The sequence below is a fragment of the Oenanthe melanoleuca genome, chromosome 8 (assembly GCF_029582105.1).
Source record: "Oenanthe melanoleuca isolate GR-GAL-2019-014 chromosome 8, OMel1.0, whole genome shotgun sequence".
NCBI classification, from domain to species: Eukaryota; Metazoa; Chordata; class Aves; order Passeriformes; family Muscicapidae; genus Oenanthe; species Oenanthe melanoleuca.
This window is the reverse complement of record NC_079342.1, coordinates 27052983-27072323: the sequence shown is the minus strand read 5'-3', so window position 1 is coordinate 27072323 and position 19341 is coordinate 27052983. Positions and strand designations below refer to the sequence as shown.

General features: G+C 45.7%; 2 protein-coding genes across 2 annotated transcripts; one reads left to right on the top strand and one right to left on the bottom strand.

Moving 5' to 3' along the window:
* Window positions 1–532: 532 nt before the first annotated feature.
* On the bottom strand, window positions 533–14913 carry DARS2 (aspartyl-tRNA synthetase 2, mitochondrial). Its single transcript, XM_056497412.1, has 17 exons — window positions 14549–14913; window positions 13405–13504; window positions 12593–12659; window positions 12222–12323; window positions 11066–11161; window positions 9848–9971; window positions 8763–8809; window positions 7992–8098; window positions 7150–7219; window positions 6434–6613; window positions 5960–6067; window positions 4767–4829; window positions 4443–4595; window positions 3391–3609; window positions 2380–2490; window positions 2085–2160; window positions 533–1427 (listed from the first exon to the last, which is right to left on the bottom strand). Exons 1-17 carry the CDS (start codon window positions 14817–14819, stop codon window positions 1240–1242), a joined length of 2082 nt encoding a protein of 693 aa, XP_056353387.1. The 5' UTR covers window positions 14820–14913; the 3' UTR covers window positions 533–1239.
* On the top strand, window positions 14818–18250 carry CENPL (centromere protein L). Its single transcript, XM_056496974.1, has 4 exons — window positions 14818–14964; window positions 15061–15312; window positions 16823–17365; window positions 18179–18250. The coding sequence occupies exons 1-4, from the start codon at window positions 14818–14820 to the stop codon at window positions 18248–18250; spliced, it is 1014 nt and encodes a 337-aa protein (XP_056352949.1).
* Window positions 18251–19341: the final 1091 nt, after the last annotated feature.

The following is a 19341-nucleotide window of genomic DNA, read 5'->3' as shown; positions in this document are numbered from 1 at the left end:
CCATGCAGTGTTACCCCAGATGTGGAGACTGAAAGTGGCTAACCCTTGGAGCAGAGCAGGATCTGACAATCTGCAGGACAGGTTCTCTGGCAGAAGGCAGGAGCTCAGTATCAGCTCAGACAAGAACTCAGACAAGTCTTCCTTCTGTCCTCCAGCACTTCCCTGGCATGTGCCTCCTGCTGTCCTTCCCAGGTGGGACACCGTTCTCCCTTTTCTTCCTTTGCACCATCTTCTCACCTGCACCAAGGAACCTCTTTCCCTCAGCACCTTCACCTCTCCTCAGAACAGTCACCTCTGCCCTGTTCTGTGGATGTTCTGGTGTGGGACAGGGATGAACAGCTCTCCTTGGGAGGAACTTGCTGTGCCTCACAGCAGCAGGTTTGCAGGAGCAGGCAGTGCTCACAGAAGACTGGGAACTGTGGTGTGCTCCCATGGATTTCTTGTCATCTCCTGGAGATGACCAGAGCTCACAAAACCAAACTGGCAGCTTGCTGTGGTAGAGAAAGTCCAAAGCTACACTCAGGCAAAACACAGAACCAGGTAAACTTTATTTTCAACATACAAACTCCTGAATGACTGTGCTGAAAGCACCAGGACCACAGGCCCCAAAGACAGATCAACATCTCTTTGATGAGTATTACAAGGACAACTGGTGCAAACATCATTGATGCTTCTCTCCCTCTCCTTTGAAGGGAAAGCACAGCTGAGTGTGAACTCCCAGTGGCAAAGTCCTGCATGATCTGGAGATAAGTTGCTGGCTGTGCTGAAGTTGGGCTGTGCAGTGTCCAGAGCTCCTGGTCCAGCACAGTTTTATTGTCACAGTGCTCAGCTGACATGATTTAATGAGGATCATGATTTAATTCCTGCCAGAGAAGCTGACTATCTCCTCCATAGGGGAGGAGGAATACTTTACAAGGAGCATGTAAAAACTGAGGGCTGGGAAAAACCAGGTTCCATCTTCCCTCCAATATGATACCCTAAAGCAAACAGTCTCAATATCCTATTATAAAATATATTATGTGCTTTTCTATTGCTTTTTTGCATGTCTTTCCCATTACTTCCCAAAGGTGAATTCCTATCAGGAAGGCCCCTTATCTCCTCCCCACTCCATCCTGAAACTGCCACAGTACAGTGGAGTTGGACTGTTCCTCACCCTGCCACAAGAGCTGATACTTTCTGAACTTTAGAAGCTGCAACCACCTCTGGCTGATCAGATCAGCTTACATCACTGGCGTGAAGTCAGTTTTTCTTTGCCTCTTTTTCTTCAAGAGGCCAGGAAACCTGAATGTGATATGGCTCCAGCTCTTCTGGAGTGACATAGTCTGGAGCACTGCCCATCAGGTCTCGTCCCCTGAAGGATTTTGGAAAGGCAATGACGTCCCGGATACTTGGAGCGTCAACAATGAGAGAGATCAGCCTGTCAAGTCCTACAAGCAGAAAACAAATTGGTGAAACACTTGAGTTATGGCTCTTTATTACCTCCCCTGAGCCAGAAAAACCAGAAAGATTGAGGAGGTAATATCACTGAGCTTGAAGAAAATGAGTGAAACAAGTAAGGGAGAAAAAAAATTAATCTCAGCTGGTAGCAGATAAACAGATTTGCCTCAAGAGCAGAAATGTCTACCAAAATAAAGCTTTTCAATATTGCATGAAGTTCTGTAACACACTAAGGGCTGCAGGACACAGACAGCAAACATAGCAGAACAAAACCTGGGCAGCTGTATGGCAGAACACTGGCAGGGCTCTGCTTTACAGCTCAGAGCTCTGCATCAACCAGTTTAGAAGGATTACAACTGCTAAGAAGAATTCAAGAGGAATAAAAGCCTCTGGGTGACTGGATGGAGGAAAGTCAAACTGGAAGACCACAAAGGTTAGAATACCTTTGTTTTTGGTAGGCTTTTTATTTTGGCAAGTGTAAAGAGGGTGTTGGTTGGGTGGGGGTTTTCCCTCTTTCTTTAAACCACAAACTTGCATTGCTCTAGAGAAAAAAACAAACCCTGACATTTTCTGAATTAATGAGCAAAACAGGTGAGGAAGAAGGGAAGTGAGATACACCTGTATCTGTAGAGCTACAAATCACTCACCTAAAGCAATCCCTCCGTGAGGTGGAGCTCCAAATTCCAAAGCCTCAATCAGATGGGAAAGCACCTCAGAATCCTCCTGCAAAATTACATTAAGAGGTGCCATTGGACAAGCAATGCCCCTCCTATTAGCATCACAAGATTAAGGTACAATGAAATCATCTATTGCTCAGGGCTAGGAGTTATGTCTCTATCTGAAGAGCACATGAGTGTTTCTTCCAGAATATGCAACTAATATTTCAATTAATTACTGCTTTTAAATCTCCAAGAGAGCATTAGAGGCATCTGTAGGTGTTACCTTCAGCACTTTCTCCAGCACAAAACGCTGCTGTTCTGCATTGTGAATTCTGATGGAGCCACCTCCAACCTCACTGCCATTCAGCACAAGGTCATAGTGCTGGCTACGGACCTGCAGAGAGACAGGGACAGGCACCTGTGCACAGTGCACCTACAAACAACCTGCACAGAGAGGCAAAGACACTGGGAATGAAGCCATGGAACTCTGGGAAACTGCTCTCTCAGGGGTACATTGCAATTCAGGTACCAGTCCTGCTGGACTGCTTCTGACTGATGTGAAAGAACAAATACTTTTGAAAAGTTCATCCAACCTGAAGCAAATGGGATGGGTCAGAATGTAAGATTTCTGTTTCCCATAAGTTCCTTTTGCTGGGGCACATGTGGATACTTGCAGTCATCAGGAAGCCATCTCTTCCAGACATGTACAAGATCACAGAATAACACAATGGTTTGGGTTGGGAGGGACCTTCAAGATCCTCTAATTCCAACCCTCTGCCATGGGCAAGGACACCTTCCACTATCCCAGGATGCCCCAAGCCCCATCCAGCCTGGCCTTGGACATTGCCAGGGATGGGTGAGCCAGAGCTGCTCTCGGCAATCTGTGCCAGGGCCTAACAGGGAAGACTTTTTCCTAATACAAATCAAAGTCTACCCTCTTTCAGTTTAAAACCGTTTCCCCTTGTCCTACCACTGCTTGCCCCTGCAAAATGTCCCTCTCCAGCTCTCCTGTAGCCTCTCTGGGCACTGGAAAGGACTTTAATGTTGCTCCTGAGCCTTCTCTTCTCCAGGATGCATAACCTGAGCTCCTTCAGCCTTTCCTCATAGGAGAAGTGCTCCAACCCTTGGATCACCTTAGCAGCCTCCTCTGGACTCTTTTCAAGATCCTCATCTTCCTTGTGCAGTCAGTTCCACAAAACAACATCTCTTTTCACACTAAACCCAGCTGCTGCTTGCCTGGTTTTCCATGGGAGCAGCTGTAAAGGAGCCAGCAGGCAGGCAGGAAGTTGCTTACCTTTGTGGGATCAGAATACAGAAGGCTGGCATCTGAAGGATGAGGGGCAGTGAACGGGTGATGAGCAGATTCCAGCTCAGTGGGATTCTCAGCCTTGGGGAGGAAAAGGGGGAAATCCACCACCCAGAGGAAGTGAAAGGCTGTGGGATCTCGGAGTGGCAGCCCAGCTGCCTCCAGGAGGTCGGCACTCAGCAGCCGCAGGGCTCCTAACGCAGAGCACTGCAACAGAGAAGGGAGACATGAGACAGGCATTTCACCAGCAGGGAAACCTCAAACACCAACCAGGGAAACACTGCTCCATAAGGAAAGTACCACAGACAGCACCAGCTGCAATGCTTTGCTGCCTTGAACACTTTTGCCTCATATCCTGCTATCACCTTCCTGCTGAGGCAGCAGCAGCAGCAGGGTTTGACAGAGACCAAGTCAGGAGCCTGAAAGGCCATGTTTCTCCAGTTATTTCATCTTCAGACCTTTCTCAGACTAACCTCCAGCTCCACACACGTGGATTAACTGGGGGAGCACATGTAAGATCCCCACTTTGCAGACAGGGAAATGGAGGCACAAAAGAGAATACAACAAAATGTTGTCATGCTATTGAGCAAAGTGTAACACCTTACAATAAAACAATGCTTGGAAAGCAACATCTGCTGGTAAGAATAGAGAGAAAAATAGGGATAAAATCTCCCACCACTGCTGCTAATAAGTCATGCACTTATGGGAGGCATAATTACCTAGTTGACCTCATTTTCCAATCTGTATGATGCTTTAAAAATGAAGTTAAGAGAAAAGAAAGCACTGATTTGTTGCAGGGATTTTTGTATTTCAGCCTTCATTTCACTTACAAGTCCTGCCCAGAATTTGACTAGAGGCCATAAAAATAATAGGTACATTTCATGCTTTATTTGCTGTTGCTATAGCTGCTGTTCCAGAGAAACAGAAAATTAGATGATGACCTATTTTAATAATAAGAAGAATCAGACTAAGGTCAGATAACATCAAAACCATCATCAGCAACATTCAGCTCACAGAGCCACCCAAGAAGTGCCTCCTACCACTTGCTTGTGTCCTCCAGCTGCCAGCAGCACCACATCATCCTCCTGCATGTTCAGAGCTTGGATGAGCTCTGCCTGCTCCTTCTCACCAAGGAACTTGGTAAGCAGAGACTTCAAGCTTCCATCAGGTCTGAGGATAATTTCCATGATTTCCTGGAGAAAGGGAAGGGCATGTTCAGTGCAGTGCTGCCCTCTCTCGCCTCAAAGCATCACATGCTCTGGCTCTGACTCTCAGCTATTAAAAACTGCTCCCCTACCTCCCTCTGCCTTTATCACACCTTGTCACTCACCCTTCCCAAAGCCTCAGGAAAGTTCCTGTCTCACCTGGTTAAACTGGGATTTTGCAGACTCCTTCAACGACTCCAAGTCTTTATTTGTAAGACACCTCTGGGGAAAGAGCAAGAGAAGACAGAGCAAAGATCAGCTCGGAAAACTTGACTAGGTATCAAATCTACTTATTAAGCTGGTTCCAAAGTTCTCCATTCTTTTGTTTCTAGCTCAAGTTCTTTTGAGGGCTGTGGAACACGACAGGGTCCTTAGCTCTAGGACCTTTCAGGAAAAGGCCCCTCTAGATCTGCATTTCTTCCCCCCTCTCACAGATAAATGTATCAGCAGGGTCAGATCACTGCCTCCAGCCTCAGGAACAAGGTTACACCACCACACTGTGGCTGAGGAATGCAGAGCTCAAACTGGAGGAAGAACAGAGAAAAAACAACTGGGCTGACTCCTGCATGCAAAGCCATGCAGTAAATGAGGATCTGGATTTTTTTTTCATCTACTCCAGTGTTTCAGGGGGGTCTAGCTGTCACTTTTGTGTTGCTCAAACAAACACTTCTGTCCCCTCTCATAAGAAGCCACAAACTTGCACTTTATGAAAGGAATGAAAGGAAATCCCAAGGGAAACCATGGCCACAAAGCCCTGTTCCCCAAATACAACTCAATATTTAGAGGATTTGTTTTTTCCATACTACAAAGATTCCTACAGCCAGAATTAAACCTGCTTCCTTGCCAAAATGCAGGGCTGTGTCAAAAATCCTCCACATCTATTGTCAGCCTTGGATTTGGTCCATGACATTCTCATCACAAGACACAAACTGTACCCAAAAATGCAGCAGAAAGAAACAGAAGGACAGGGAACCACCTGACCCTTCTTTCCCTGTCCCAGAGCTGTGCCATGCCCAACTCTGTTTCACTCTCCCATTGCAAGGCACAATTTATTATGGAGATGCATATCAAAAATGTGACAAAAAACAAGGTGAAACCCTGAGAGGGTTCCCTATCCTCAGGGGATCTTGCAGCTCTATTGTTTTCCTCCTCTTCCTAAGGATAAAATACTCTTCCTATTGCCTTATCATTCTAACACCACTCAGCCCAAACTGACATGGATTACAACCAATCCCAAATTCCCTTAAGAACACCAGTAATAGCAAGGAACATTTCCATACCAACAAAGGAATTCAAATTGGCATTTTATTTATTCCACATAAGCCATAAACAGATGTAAAAGCATCACTTACCACTCCCTGAGGGATACAAATGGCTCTGATGGAGCCATGTGGGTAACTGAGGGCATTCTGAACAAAGTGAATGTTTGATCCTCGTAAAACATCACTGATATCCATGATCTGACAAAAGGAGAGAGCACAGGAAAAAGCATTGCTGGTAGGAATACAAAGGGAAAAATTCCTGCACCTGTCTTAACACCTTCAACACTATTCCCTTTTAGGAGCTTTTGCTATTGAAACAGTCAAGATGCAGTCCCTAATGCTACATCACCTTTAAAATAAAGTTTTATTAGAACATACATTTTCCACAGTCAACTAATCAAATCCTCTCTTCTTAAGCAGACTGCAGAGCAGCAACAGTGGGACAGGAATCTTGGGTAAATTACAGCACTCAAAACTCCAGCCAACCATGTATCCATGATCCAAAGGTTATTAAAAGACTGACTGAAAGGAAAAGCTGCATGTTTCCAATGGGCAAACCCTCACCTTCATCCCAAAGCGAGTGTCTGGCTTATCAGTCCCATATTCAGCCAGTGCTTCCTCATATGTCATGGAAGGGAAAGGAGTTCTAATGGAGCCTCTTTCCTCAGGCCAGGAATGTTGCAGGAGGCCCTCTACAAGCCTCTGGATCCCAGCTTGATCTACAAATGACATCTCTATATCTATCTTAAAACAGAGAACAAGGGGGGAATTCCACATTAGCTACAGGTTGTGCTTTCATGCTGCTATTTGTGAGTACAAAGACAGCAAAAAAAGAAACAACACACAAAATGACATCACAGCATGACTGCATCAGGCTGGGAACAGGCTTAGGATCACCCTCCAGGCTGATGACTCAGGCAACAGCCTCCTCAGAGAGTGAATGAGGTAATGATGACAAGGACACCAGAAGCAGCCTTGAGTGAACCAGGCTAACTCAGCCTGGGATTTCAAGGCTGAGGAATGGGATGTCTGACCTAGCAGCACAGGAGGAGAATGCATCATCAAAGTAAAATCACTGCTGCAATGCAATTCCCACATCTGCACCTGGGGCACTGCAGCCAGCCAGGGACAGGAGCCACACAGGCATCCCACATCAATTCCAAGGGCTGTGTCTGTGAAACACACACCAACCAGCTCTGCACCCCCCAAGCAGCACCAGACTAAGCCTCCAGAAGGGAGCACAGCTATGAGCCAGCTGGGCTGAGGGGCAGGGTGGTTACCTGGGTGAATTCTGGCTGCCTGTCAGGCCGTGACCCCTCATCCCGGTAGCAGCGAGCGACCTGGAAGTACCTGCAGTGACACTTTGACTTAGAGAACAACTTAGAGCATCCCTGAACTGAACTGTGGCTATAGAACTGATCATAAAAAAGATAAGGAAAAAAGAAGTAAACCAGAGAGAGTGCTCTGTTCCCACAGCAGGTGATTCTGCTCCCATCCCTTCAAAAGAATGGAGTTTTGAGTGGAAGCAGTTCCATCAGCAGCTGTATCCATCTCCAGCCATATCTTCCAGAGGCATATGGAGACTGCCAGGTGAGCTGTCCCTCAAGGGCAGCACACTCAACTCTTTATTCCACCTTCCACTCCAGGACTCTCCAAAACTCTCAGACAAGACCTGGCCTGCAGTTCACAGTGTGAAAAATTGTCTGTCTCCCTGTCCATCCACTTCATTTGTCAATTAATAAAGCCCAATTAAAAGCTCTGCACTTGGGCACCCTGACATGCTTTTTTCCTTGTCTCAGGCATGCTCAGCTGCCCAGCCTCACCTCAATTAGTTGTGTAGGGTACTCCTGGAGCTGCTTTTATCACACATTAGATTTTCTGTCCTTCAAGCAGTCTCTGCTTCACATCAGGTTTGTGTTTAACACAGCAGTAAAGATTGCAGCTTCCCAGAAGGATGCATTTCATCTGACTATAAAGTCCCAAGTATTTAAGGATCCCTCTTCAAGACAAAAATTCTTGGCAGTAAGTTGTTCTTTTTTGGGGAAGTCTCTAAAACTTCACAGATTAAGCAATCAAACCCTAGACAGGACATGCAGATAACAGGAGTCCAAGAAACTCTTACCTGTCCAGGCCTCCTACCATGAGGAGCTGCTTGAACTGCTGAGGACTCTGTGGCAGAGAGTAGAACTTGCCTGCTTCCCTCGAGGGCACAAGGAATTCTTTGGCTCCCTGACATCAGAAAGAAAATTTACAGAGTTCAGCAAGTAAGTGGCCCCAATTCCTGACACAGCAAACACTGGAAGTGCAAGAGGAAAGGACCTATTTTCCCCACTGTTTGTACTTTGCACTTAACATTTGTTAAGAAACTTGGTCCAAAATATTCCAAAGGAGAATTCTCTACCTTCTCATCTGAGAGACTAATGCATAATAGACCATCCATCTTAAATGCAAGAACTCCAGATTAGCTGCATCAACAATTCCTCACCTACAGCTCTCTTCTGACTATTTTTGAAGTGAAAGAAATGAATATAAGATCAGAAATTAAATTTACTTGAGTATGACCTCCACAATAACCTACTGGTTAAGAGATAAATGATGAAAAGACAGCGTTTTAAAGTTTTTTGGGTTTATAATCCCAAGATAGACTTGCATTCAACATGTGATCTACAAGGCAGAAGCTTATTTCATTTAAAGATTCAAAACCAGGACATAACCAGAAGTTACCATCTCTCCTCCTTCTCTCCCTCTACTTTAAAAAGGATCTGTGGATGACATCAGAAGTTCCACAGGCTCTTATTTAGCAAGGGAAAAGCAATGAAGGCTGAGTGGCAACTGGAAATGATTCAGCCCTGACTGTGCAGCTGCAGGAGGCCAAAAAGCATCACATACATACCCCTGGGGTTCTTTTAAACAGAGTTGGAGTTTCCACATCCACAAATCCTGGGAAACAAATACAGAATATGCTGAGAGGAGGGAGAATTAACATGACAGAGTAGGCTAGAGTAGGGTTAGTCAGCAAAATAGGTCATCTAGCATACCATGGAGCCTCTCCAAGACCAACACACTTTACTACTTCTAATAATTACTCCTGTAATGACAGATCTAAAGCTCTGAGCTACTCTGATGTTCTGCCAGAACTGTTGATGACAAAGGACTCCAAACAGGCTGAAAATGTGTTAATTCTCTATCTATTCTGAACCAGGCACTGATTTTCCAAAAAGCACTTCCTGATTTTAAGAGAAGCAAAGCCCTCAACATCCCTTTGACATGCCTCAACTGGGTGACCAAAATAGGGCAATTACCTGCAAAGAGTCTTTTCTCATTGGAAACAGCTAATTTGAAACAATTGGCTTGGAACCTGCCAAGAGATTTCAATATACTTTGTTCTTCAGGCCTGACAACACTCCACTAAAGACTCCACCACAAACAAACATGTCCTTATTTCATGGGACCAGTTTGGAGTAGCAAGTAGTGCCAGCACTAGGAAAAAGCAGCAGGGAGAGCTGAAAAGTTTGCTGCACCCCGTCCTCCTCATTCCTAAATGGGGGAAATAACGCCTTAAGTTTTAGCTTTCTTATTTTCCAGATTCTGTACTGCACTGGGGTGTGACTCTGAACTTCATATAAAGTGTTAGCAAGTTTTCTTCACAGCTCAGTTGGACACAACTCTTTTCCAGCCCCAGAACCAAGGACACTGCTACACCTTCATGCCCAAAAAGTGCAAACAACAGCAAACTGAGGATAGAATCTGGGAGGGTGGGTCTGCATAACCTGAAGCTGTAATTGGACAATTAACCCCAATATGGAAATGGACCAAAACTTATAGAAGTGTGACTCGGGGTCCATCTCGGGTGGAGGCACGGCTGGGGTCTTGTTTTGCCCCATTATCCTTTTAATAAATCCCTGCTTTATTCCTTTAGCACCGTCCAGCCTCTGCTCCAGGCAGCCCCTTCAGGCACCACTCCCAGCAGCCCCTCACCGTGCAGACCGCAGAGATACTGGCGCATCCTCATCACCATGGCAGACCGCAGGCGCAGGTTGGACTGCAGCCGGGCGCTGCGCAGGTCCAGGTACCGGTACTGCATCCGCAGCGCCTCCGACTTCTGGGGAGCAGAGAAGCAGCATGAGGAGAAAACTCAAACTGCATGACCACTGAAATGCTCCTAAAGCCACGGGGAAAAAGGGAGAAGCCAAAAAGGGATGGTGCTCAGTTGCCACAGAAATCACTCGAAACAAAAAACCAAACCACCCACAAAAGTTGTGGCTGCTCCATCCCTGGAAGTGTTCAAGGCCAGGATGGATGAAGCTCTGAGCAACCTGGTGAGAGGAATGTCACATTTGTCTTTACAAACAAGCTGTAGATCTGTTGGTAGATAGAGATAAAAGAAACAATGGGATGGATACCACTGACTGATGAATGGGAAAAGAGATTTGCCTTTACAAACAAACTGTAGGTTTGCTAGTAAATGAAATTGGGTATTGGAAGATGAAAGAAGCAACAGGGAAAAACTATGAATAGCATAAGAATTAAAAATTAAAAGGAAGGGTTATATATTAGAGGGGAATCTTAGGTATCAGGTATTCAGGGAAGTCTGTGCCTCTCAGGTACCTCAGCCAGTGGGGAAAGAGAGAGGGAAAAGCGGCCGGGAAATTGGGATAAAAGGAGGCTGCGTCCTCCAAAAATTGGAGGGATCCCAGGGGAATGCCCCATGGCCTCTCCCTTTATTCCAATAAAGCCAAAAGGACTCCTCTGTCTCCTTTTTGGACATAAACCTCTGGTATTTGTGGATTAATTTTCCTTACACTGGTGCAGTGGGTGGCATCCCTACCCATGGCAGGGGGTTTGGAACAAGGTGATCTTTAAGGTTCCTTTCAAGTCAAACCATTCTGTGATTCCAAAGTCAAATAAAACAGCCTCATTTCACACTCAACAGCCCCATTTCTTTCACTCTTTCCTTTACCATCAGTTCTTCCAGAAATCTGGGATCATTCAAGCCCTGTTTTCTGCTTAGCTCTAACTGGAAATAAATCCTCTCAGCAAACAAACAGCAGCCCTGTTTTAAATACCATCATTCCTCCAAAGTGAAATGGGGAGAACAAGACTCAACTCTCATATGTTTTGCCATCACCCTGGGAAAATTCCCAATTTAATGAAAAGCCACTTTGATATAAAAAAAGAAAAGAAAAACACAATCACCTTGATAAAATCCTTGATTTCAAAAGGCAGCTTCTTGCAGGAGTTTAGTATCTCTGCAGTCTCTGCCTTCACTTCAATATCCCCTGTTGGCATTTTCTAGAACAAAAAGGCAAGAAAAAAATTAAACTCAAAACATTTGGACAAAGGTATTTCACAGATGGTCAAAGAGGAAAAAAAAGAAGCAATGTGATTACCCTCCCTGCCTTCTAACACAGTGCATAAGTCAGAGAGCTCTTCCCAAGGACAGATTTCTCCCAGCTTTCCTTTCTGTTCAGAGAAACACAAGTCACCTCACCAAAGATGGCAGCTTCTTTCCCAGTAGCATACTGGTCTCTAAACACATTAACCTCAGCAAAACCACACAGTGTAGGTTGCAGTGAGCATGAGCAGCAGCAGCCCTTAATGCAAGTCAGAAAAGGCAAATTATGAGGAACTTCTCAGAACTTCCAGCTCTAAACACCAGTTCTCAGAACTGGTCTTCTTTTGACTCTGTCCCAAGGGAGGGCAGGCAGCTCCCCTCACGTAGCACTGAGGCACAGAAAAGTTCACTTGATCCTGCAGGATCTTGCTGTTTACCAGGGGAAAGGACACACAGCCTTCCCACAAAACAAGAAATGAATAAAAGAAAGAAAGGTATTGCATGAAGACTGGATTTTAAGAGGACATCTACAAGATGGAGGAAAAAGGAGTTATGGTCATAAATACAGTCCTCTTTTTAGACCTGCCAGTTGCATGTACAATCCTGAAAGATCAATCTACAGCTGATTACAACGACAGCTGAGGAATGCAGAACATTAAAAAATTGTTTCCTATACAAGGAGACTGGCAAAATCAATAAACATGCCATGGAACTCAAAATGACAATATTTACTTTCAAGCAAAAGGAATTCCCACCACACTTTGAAAGCCTGGAAAAGCCAGCACTACCCCTGCCAAGGGTTGGGATTCAGTTTAATTTGTGTGTGTCTGTAAAATGCTTTGAGATCCTCCTGCTATCTGACACAACACCTATTTCACCTCACACTATCTGAGGATGGGCTGCCACACAACCAGAACCTGTGCCAATGCTCTGACACAAAGCCCACCACAATCCCACCAGCCAGGTTGTTTCCTTCAAGGAATGGAAGCCCTGAGAGCCCCCCCAGCCCCTCCTCACCGGGTTCTGCTGCCCCAGGGGCCGAGGGGACACTGTCCCGGTCACTCGCAGCACAGACTCCACCGGGGCGCTGGACAGCAGCTCCTTCACGTGGGAATGTGCCTGCAGGGAGAGGGCAGAGCCCCACAGAAATTCAAACAGCACAAAGGCACCTCAAGGCACCAAGCACCCCAGTCCAAAACCACTCTTAGGGAGGGGAAACAGCACTGATGGTTCTGTTGCAGTGTCAGGTCAGGGCTCTCACAACACTTCAATCTACTTGTGAGTCAGAGCACTCAGTTTGACAAAGTCCTTCCTTCTCTCTGTGGCTGCTGAAGCCAAGCTATCAAAGGCAAAATAAAAACACAGAGTTGTGTTTTGGTAGCACTTACCTCATCCTGAGGAATGATGACCTGGGTCAGTCCCTGGAAATCCCTCAAAACCAGAAACAGGCCTTGTCTGATCCATGAAAAGCACAAAAGGAAGAACATTTTTTTCACAAATTTAGTAGTTTCTACTTTTTAAAAGCATATGGCAACTGGCTATGCTTTCAGTACCCTGCAACTCATCCCAAAGCACTTCCAAGTACTGAATCATAGACACTTTTCCCACACCTGAATCTAATCTTGAACAATTTCTTTCCCATTGTGACCAGCCTCAGACAACATGCAAATAACCAGGAGAGGCAGAGTTTTAGCTTGAGCTTTCATGCACACAGAGCAGGGATTCTGGACACGTGAATTTTCCTGGTGGAAACATCATTCAGCTAAAAACAATTAAATGAGCAATAAAACTAAAGTGCACGTGGAATAAAAACAACAACTAAATTCAATCATAAGTCAAGAAGGGGAACACTTGTCCCATAAAAAGTTCCACATGAACAATCCACATCCACACTGCCAGACCCAGAAACATAAATCCTGATTTCTTCAAGATGCAGCAGGAACAGATGCCTTTGTGCTTTATCCATCAAAAAACTGCCCAGTGAGACATGATCTGGTATCTTGAAAAACAAAATCACCACGATCACATTGCAATAACTGTAACTCCTTTTCCTGGGTTTCCATCTACAATTGCTCAAAGATGAGATGCTAAAATCAAAAATCCCATACAGACCATCCCTGGAGAGCAATGATGGATGAAACACAGCTTAGACTTGGTCTGGCAAATAATCATCTCCCTTTTCACCATGGTTTGCACTTACCTTTGATACTGAACCCATCCATACAGGGTCACCTTCTGTCCCACGTGAGCAGAACGCAGCTCTCCACATGTGTTGGTCCGAGGGACAAAACTGTTGAAGTCTTACATTAAAAAAAAAAAGTAAATATATATATATGTATAATCTCTTATAGCTTTTGCAGATGAGACAGAATATATAATAAGAGTCCTCCCTCCCAATACAATTTATACATATACAGAGAAATTACTTCATATATAGATCTGCACTAAGATACTATGTCATAAACACTAAATTAAACTAGTCCAAATGTATTTTAAACAGGGATTATTTATGTTTCTCATCTAAACTTTTCATAAAGATATTTGAACACAGTCCTGCTGTAAACTGTTGCCCTGCAAATTCCAGAAGCAAGAGAAGCAAAAGTCACAGATCAATCCTGAGGGACGCTGACAATGCCACATTTAAATCTAGAATCACAGAGTAGAATCAAGGACCATAAAGCTCATGCTATTCCACCCCCTGCCATGAGCAGGGACACTTCCTGCACTGCCAGGTTGTTCAAAGCCCCATCCAGCCTGGTATATGGACACTGCCAGGGATCCAGGAGCAGCCACAGCTTCTCTGGACAATGTGTCAGAGTATCCCATCCTCACAGAGAGGAATTTCTTTCAATACCCAGCCCAAACCTGCCCTCCTTCAGTTCAAAGCCGTTCCCCCTTGTCCTGCCAACTGCAGCTCCTGGTGGCGACACAGCAGAACACGGCTTAACAAAGCAGGAATTAAATGGACACGGAGGACACCCAACTCACCATGCAGGCAAAAATTAAATGTTTACTGCCTGGAACAAGTGGGAAATGGCCTGAACCACGGTCACAGAAGACTTTGCACACCCTCAGTGTGCCTGTAATCAAGGCCTAAGTTATAGAACCAAGCAGACTATTTGCAAGGAAAAGCCTGAAGGATACCATTACCTGGACATACCTAAATAATTTTATGAGCCAACCTTCATCACAGCCTCCAGAATTAAAAGAGATTTAGACAACACTATTAATAAAGTGATACAGGGAAAATAACTTTATATTAATCGGCTGTGTGGACTACCCTGACCTGTATCCCGGGAGAAAAGGAGCCCAAATCTCGAGGGGACGAGACCAGCGCTCCTCACCTGGAGCCGCAGGTGCGGCGGCAGCGGCCCCGCGGTGCAGGGCCCGCAGCAGCAGCCGGGGAAGCGCCATCCCACGGGAAACACGCGAGGAGCGCCACAAGCCTGCGGGAAGCGAGGAACGAGAGCTCGGGAGGGGAAAAGGGCAAAACCAGCTCAGGCGCCACCGCCCTCCCTCCCTGCCGCCCGCCCCAAAGATGGCGGCGGGGCGCGGCCCGGCGCGGGGGCCGACGGGAGCCGCGTTCGAACGGCGCGGGCGGGCCGCGGCCGCCATGGCGGAGGAGGCGCCGGAGGACGGCGCGGCGCGGACCCTGGCCAGCCTCAGGCAGCTCTCCCGGGCTCTGCCCTTCGCACGGAGCTACGGCCGCCTCGGCGTCAGCGCCAGCGGGCGCCTCACCGTGCCGGCGCTGTGCTCTCAGGTACGGCGGGGCCGCCTCGCTGTCTGTCTCCTCGCTGTCCCCTCAGCCGCGCTCTTGTCCCCTCAGCCTTATCCCATGGGTTCTGCTTGCCCCTAGGAGGACGCGGATCCGCAGAAAACAGCGTTCGTGCTGCGCAAAGCCTGGACGCTGTACAGCGTGACCCCCCTGCACCGCTTCCGCCGCGCCCGCCTCAGCGACTACGCGCGGCTGCTGAGCGCCTTCATCGCCGCCGAGAAGCAGAAGGGGCTGGCCGTGGAGGTGGGCGTCGAGCTGGACATCAAGGTGGCCCTGTCCAGCCTTGCCGAGCTGCGGGGCAGCGAGCTGGACCAGGCTGCCCTCCTGGTGCAGGTGAGCGGGCTGTTCTTGCTGTGGGGAAGCGCTCTGTCTTGTAAGAAAATCCCGGAATTAAACCCTAGCTGTATGGAGCAGCCGCTGTGATTTAACGAAACTGAGTCCTGTCTGTTTTTAACTGGAGTGTTTATAGTCTTAAGCTGTGCTGGGGGAGGTTTAGGTTGGACATTAGGAAGGATTTCTTCACAGAAAGAACTGGGAGATGGTGGAGGTGCTGTTATAAATGAGAAACAAAAGTCTCGATATTCAGCAAAATTTCGATTGGTTTGTTTTATACAGACAGAGCAAGCATTGTGCTGGGGAAAACGTGAGGGGTCACCGCCCACTCCACGCTTCCACCGAACCTGGTTTGCAGCTCCCTTTTTATAGTCTGGTTTTCCTTGGAGTAATCAATAATTGTTATTGTTTTGTTGTAGTAATTCTGCAAGGTAAGCAGTGGTGGTCAAAGAAACTTCCAAACTTCTGTGGGACAGCTCTTGGGACAATTGGCCATGTAACCATCTGGTCTTGGCAGATAAAAATCAGAAGAAGTGGGAAGTCTGATCTTAGCAGATAGTTTGTGATTGATCATACAAAGGCAGGAAATCTGATTCTGCGAAAAAACCTTTCAGACGATGAAAAACCTTTTTTTTTTTTTTTTTTCTTTTTTAATAACTGGTATACACAATATTCATAACAGGGGGATTTAAACAGAGTGGGTTTAATCATAGATTTCCCTTTATCTAGGTCCATGTTATTTTTAATTTTTTTTTAAAGTATTCTGGTTTATTCAAGCTCCAAAACTTCTATGATTAACACTAATCTTTCATCATTTATCACAGTACCATCTCTGGAGGTGACACAGTCAAAATCCTGGTCTAATGACAGAGTGGTGTTTGGTCACAGGCTGGACTTGATGACCTTAGAGGTCTTTCTCAGCCTAATTGATTCTGTTATCCCCTAAATAATGCAAGTAAATAGCAAATTAGAGTTCAACTTTCTAACAGCATCAGAGTACGACTATACAGAGCAACCTCTGTCTGATTTAGTTCTGTTTTAGTTCAGCAGTCAATTTACTGCCAGGACTTGGATGACTTATCTTCCTGGATAAAGCTGGCATAATCCCACTTCCTGACCAGAGTCAGGTCTAATTAATATTTCTGAAATGCTTTGCTTCAAGTGAAATGTGCTACTGAAATGTCAAGTTCATTGTGGCAATGGTTGTAGGATGTACCATACAGGTTAAGCAGCATAAACTTAAAACTCAGGACTGTTCCTAAGGAAGTTAAAAGCACTTTTTCTGCTGTTTTCAGCAGAATTGCATTCAATTTTTAGGGATGCAATGGATAGGCTGAATAACTGTATGTGTCTGACAGAAAACAGCATTGCATGCACGGTCCTAAGGGGAAAAAAACACTTCTACCAAAAACTCAGAATTTTAAATCAAAATCTATTTTTAGCTGACAAAGAAACAAAAAATCTATACTTGCTCTGTGCAGCATTGAAATGCTTCTTCTCCCCATCCCAGCTCTCTTCAAGGTCACGAGCTTCCTCCAGGAGCTCTGAAGACAAGCTGGTGTGGTCAGGCTGGTTCTGCTCCGTGTGTGGAGATGACCTTTCCGAGAACGTGCCGGAGAACTTCACCTGCCTGCCCCTGTTCCTGACCCATGGGGCCGAGAGCTACACGGCCTTGGTTGGAAGCTGGTTCCAGAAGACTTTTGACTGCTGCTTCCGCCGCCTGGCCATCAGCCCCCTGAACCTCAGCTGGATGGTGGCCATGTGGGCTGGCTACAAGCTGGAGAGAGCTGCCTCTGCCGTGGAACTCGTCTTCTCCATGCCCCGCCTGTCCCAGCCCCTGAATATTTCATACGCCATCCACCCAGAGGATGCCAAAGCTCTGTGGGACACGGTGCAAAAAACGCCTGGAGAGATCACCCAGGGGGAGGTGGATGTCTTCATGGACTGCCTTTATGCCCACTTCCACAGGCACTTCAAGATCCACTTGTCAGCTGCAAAGCTGGTGAAGGTTTCCACAGGGATTGCCTCAGCACACTGTGATGGGATTGTAAAGGTGAGGCCCCAAGGAGCAGGTTGTCCTAATGCTGGCCAAATAGCTGTACCTGAAGATCTCATGTTTTGCATGACTTCCTGCAAAGAATGCTCTGGAGTTGGGGCTGCTGCCAGTACAGTATTTTACTACTACTGTCTTGCAGAAGAAGCTACTTGCCTGGGGCCAGAAATAGGTGTATTAGTGGTGATAAGAACAGGAAAGTTTCTTAGGCCATAACAAAATTCATTTTGGACTTAAAAAGATCTCAAAATAGTTCACTAGCTTTCTACTGTTGTAGTTATTAAGACACAAGCAGAAGATTCTTTCACATGTAACCCTTTTCATAAAGGTGCTGGCCTTTCTACAGAGCTATCTAATATTCTTCAAGCAGTATTTTCTTCTGAGTTAAAGAACAGTTTGTGTAATTGCAACTGTTTAAATTTACCCTGTGATGGGCCTTGGCACATTGTGTAAATGCAATTGTTTAAATTTACCCTATTATGATGAGTACATTGCTTGTTTTTAACTGTAATAGCTGTCTGAAACAACTTTTTCTTTTGCAAGCAAGTACACAAAGATATCTCAGGATTTCTGAAGGGTGTTCTTGTGGAATGTGTGTTGTGTAAATTCAGTTATGGCTTTTCATAATTGGATAGAGTTCAAGTCATGTATAATCAGTGTGGGAAAAGTATAGGTACCTGAAAAGCAACAACAGAGCAGCTGAATAAACATACAGAACACTTGGTAGTTTCCTTCCAACCAGGGCTTCAGGCTGTAGAAATCTGGCAGCTGCAGTTGTTGCTTTGACAAGATTTTTATTCTCTTTTCTTGCAGATTCTCCACAGCCAATACCTGCCTGGAGTGCTGATGCTACTGACTGAACTTGCAATCTCTCAGATACAGTGAGAGCCACTTCAGTAGCTCTTCATACTAAAAAGGCTTTCTGTCTGGACAATCTGTTCTGAGGAACCACCAGGAAACTCACTCCTGCAGCATCTTCTTTCCTCTCATTCTGGCTGTCCAATGTCAGGCTGTAACAGCACGTAGCTGTGTAACTCCATGCCATGCACAGCAAAGTAAAGCAGACATTTGGCCCTGAAGAAGGGCTGCAGTACAAACTTGTGTCAGCTTCCTGAGCAGCTTTTTCTCAATGCCACTCATTTCATTTATGTGCAGGTATCAGCTCAAACAGTGCAAATTCTTGATGCAACTTACTGACAGGTATTTCTGTTGTTTCAAAGTTGGTTTTCACTGGACAGCCTAAGCTACAACTTGGCCTTGCCTAAACTGTGCCTACTCTTAGGCTAGTCTAAATGCAAAGTTTAGCACACCTGAGAATGGGTGCATGCTCTACATTCCAGGGCAGAAAAAAACAGGTTTCTAACTCACTTTTTAGCTTGTTAAGGGTATTTGCTAATAATAGTGTTTATTTATGTTCCAGCTGGGCATGAGATTGGACACAAGGTCCTCTCAGGCAAGTTCATAGATAGGAAAGTGAGGTGTGGATAAGCTTGACAGTTACTAGGCTTTGTCCTGATGTTTGTAATCTTGGATGTAATCCTGTGGGCCAGAGAGCTCTCAGGGTTAGAGCTGTGTGCTGTAACTTGATGTTGGATCCCTCCCTTCTGGAGCAGGTTAGAGTTCAGAGGGACAGCTAAGAGCAGAAAATAGCACCTGCTAAGACATCTTGTAATACAGTACTAAATAAAGAAAATATTTTCCATCTTTTGTCTTAAGGAAAGACCACCTCAATCTAACTAAATGTATCCTTGCATTGGCTCATTTCCAACTACATCTTACCTGACCAAACCACCACTTGTTACTTACTAAATGCTTCTGTGAGCAGCAAAATTCCAAGTTTAGTTTCTTGCTTGCAGCATCTCTAGGACCTGATTTGTGCTATGACCTCCTCCTAAACATGGATGCAAGTTTCCTTTTCCCAATGCAAAACTACCTACCATGACATAACTGCATGCCTAGTTCCTAACCTATTTCCA

Excerpts from the sequence above, each read along its gene's own strand:
- CENPL (XM_056496974.1), top strand. The coding sequence starts at position 14,818 with ATGGCGGAGGAGGCGCCGGAGGACGGCGCGGCGCGGACCCTGGCCAGC. Across the intron at positions 14,965-15,060 it reads TGCCGGCGCTGTGCTCTCAG|GAGGACGCGGATCCGCAGAA; the intron begins GTACGGCGGGGC and ends GCTTGCCCCTAG. Across the intron at positions 17,366-18,178 it reads ACTGTGATGGGATTGTAAAG|ATTCTCCACAGCCAATACCT; the intron begins GTGAGGCCCCAA and ends CTTTTCTTGCAG.
- DARS2 (XM_056497412.1), bottom strand. The coding sequence starts at position 14,819 with ATGGCGGCCGCGGCCCGCCCGCGCCGTTCGAACGCGGCTCCCGTCGGC. Across the intron at positions 12,660-13,404 it reads GGATGGGTTCAGTATCAAAG|ACAAGGCCTGTTTCTGGTTT; the intron begins GTAAGTGCAAAC and ends TTCATGGATCAG. Across the intron at positions 9,972-11,065 it reads AAATCAAGGATTTTATCAAG|AAGTCGGAGGCGCTGCGGAT; the intron begins GTGATTGTGTTT and ends TCTGCTCCCCAG.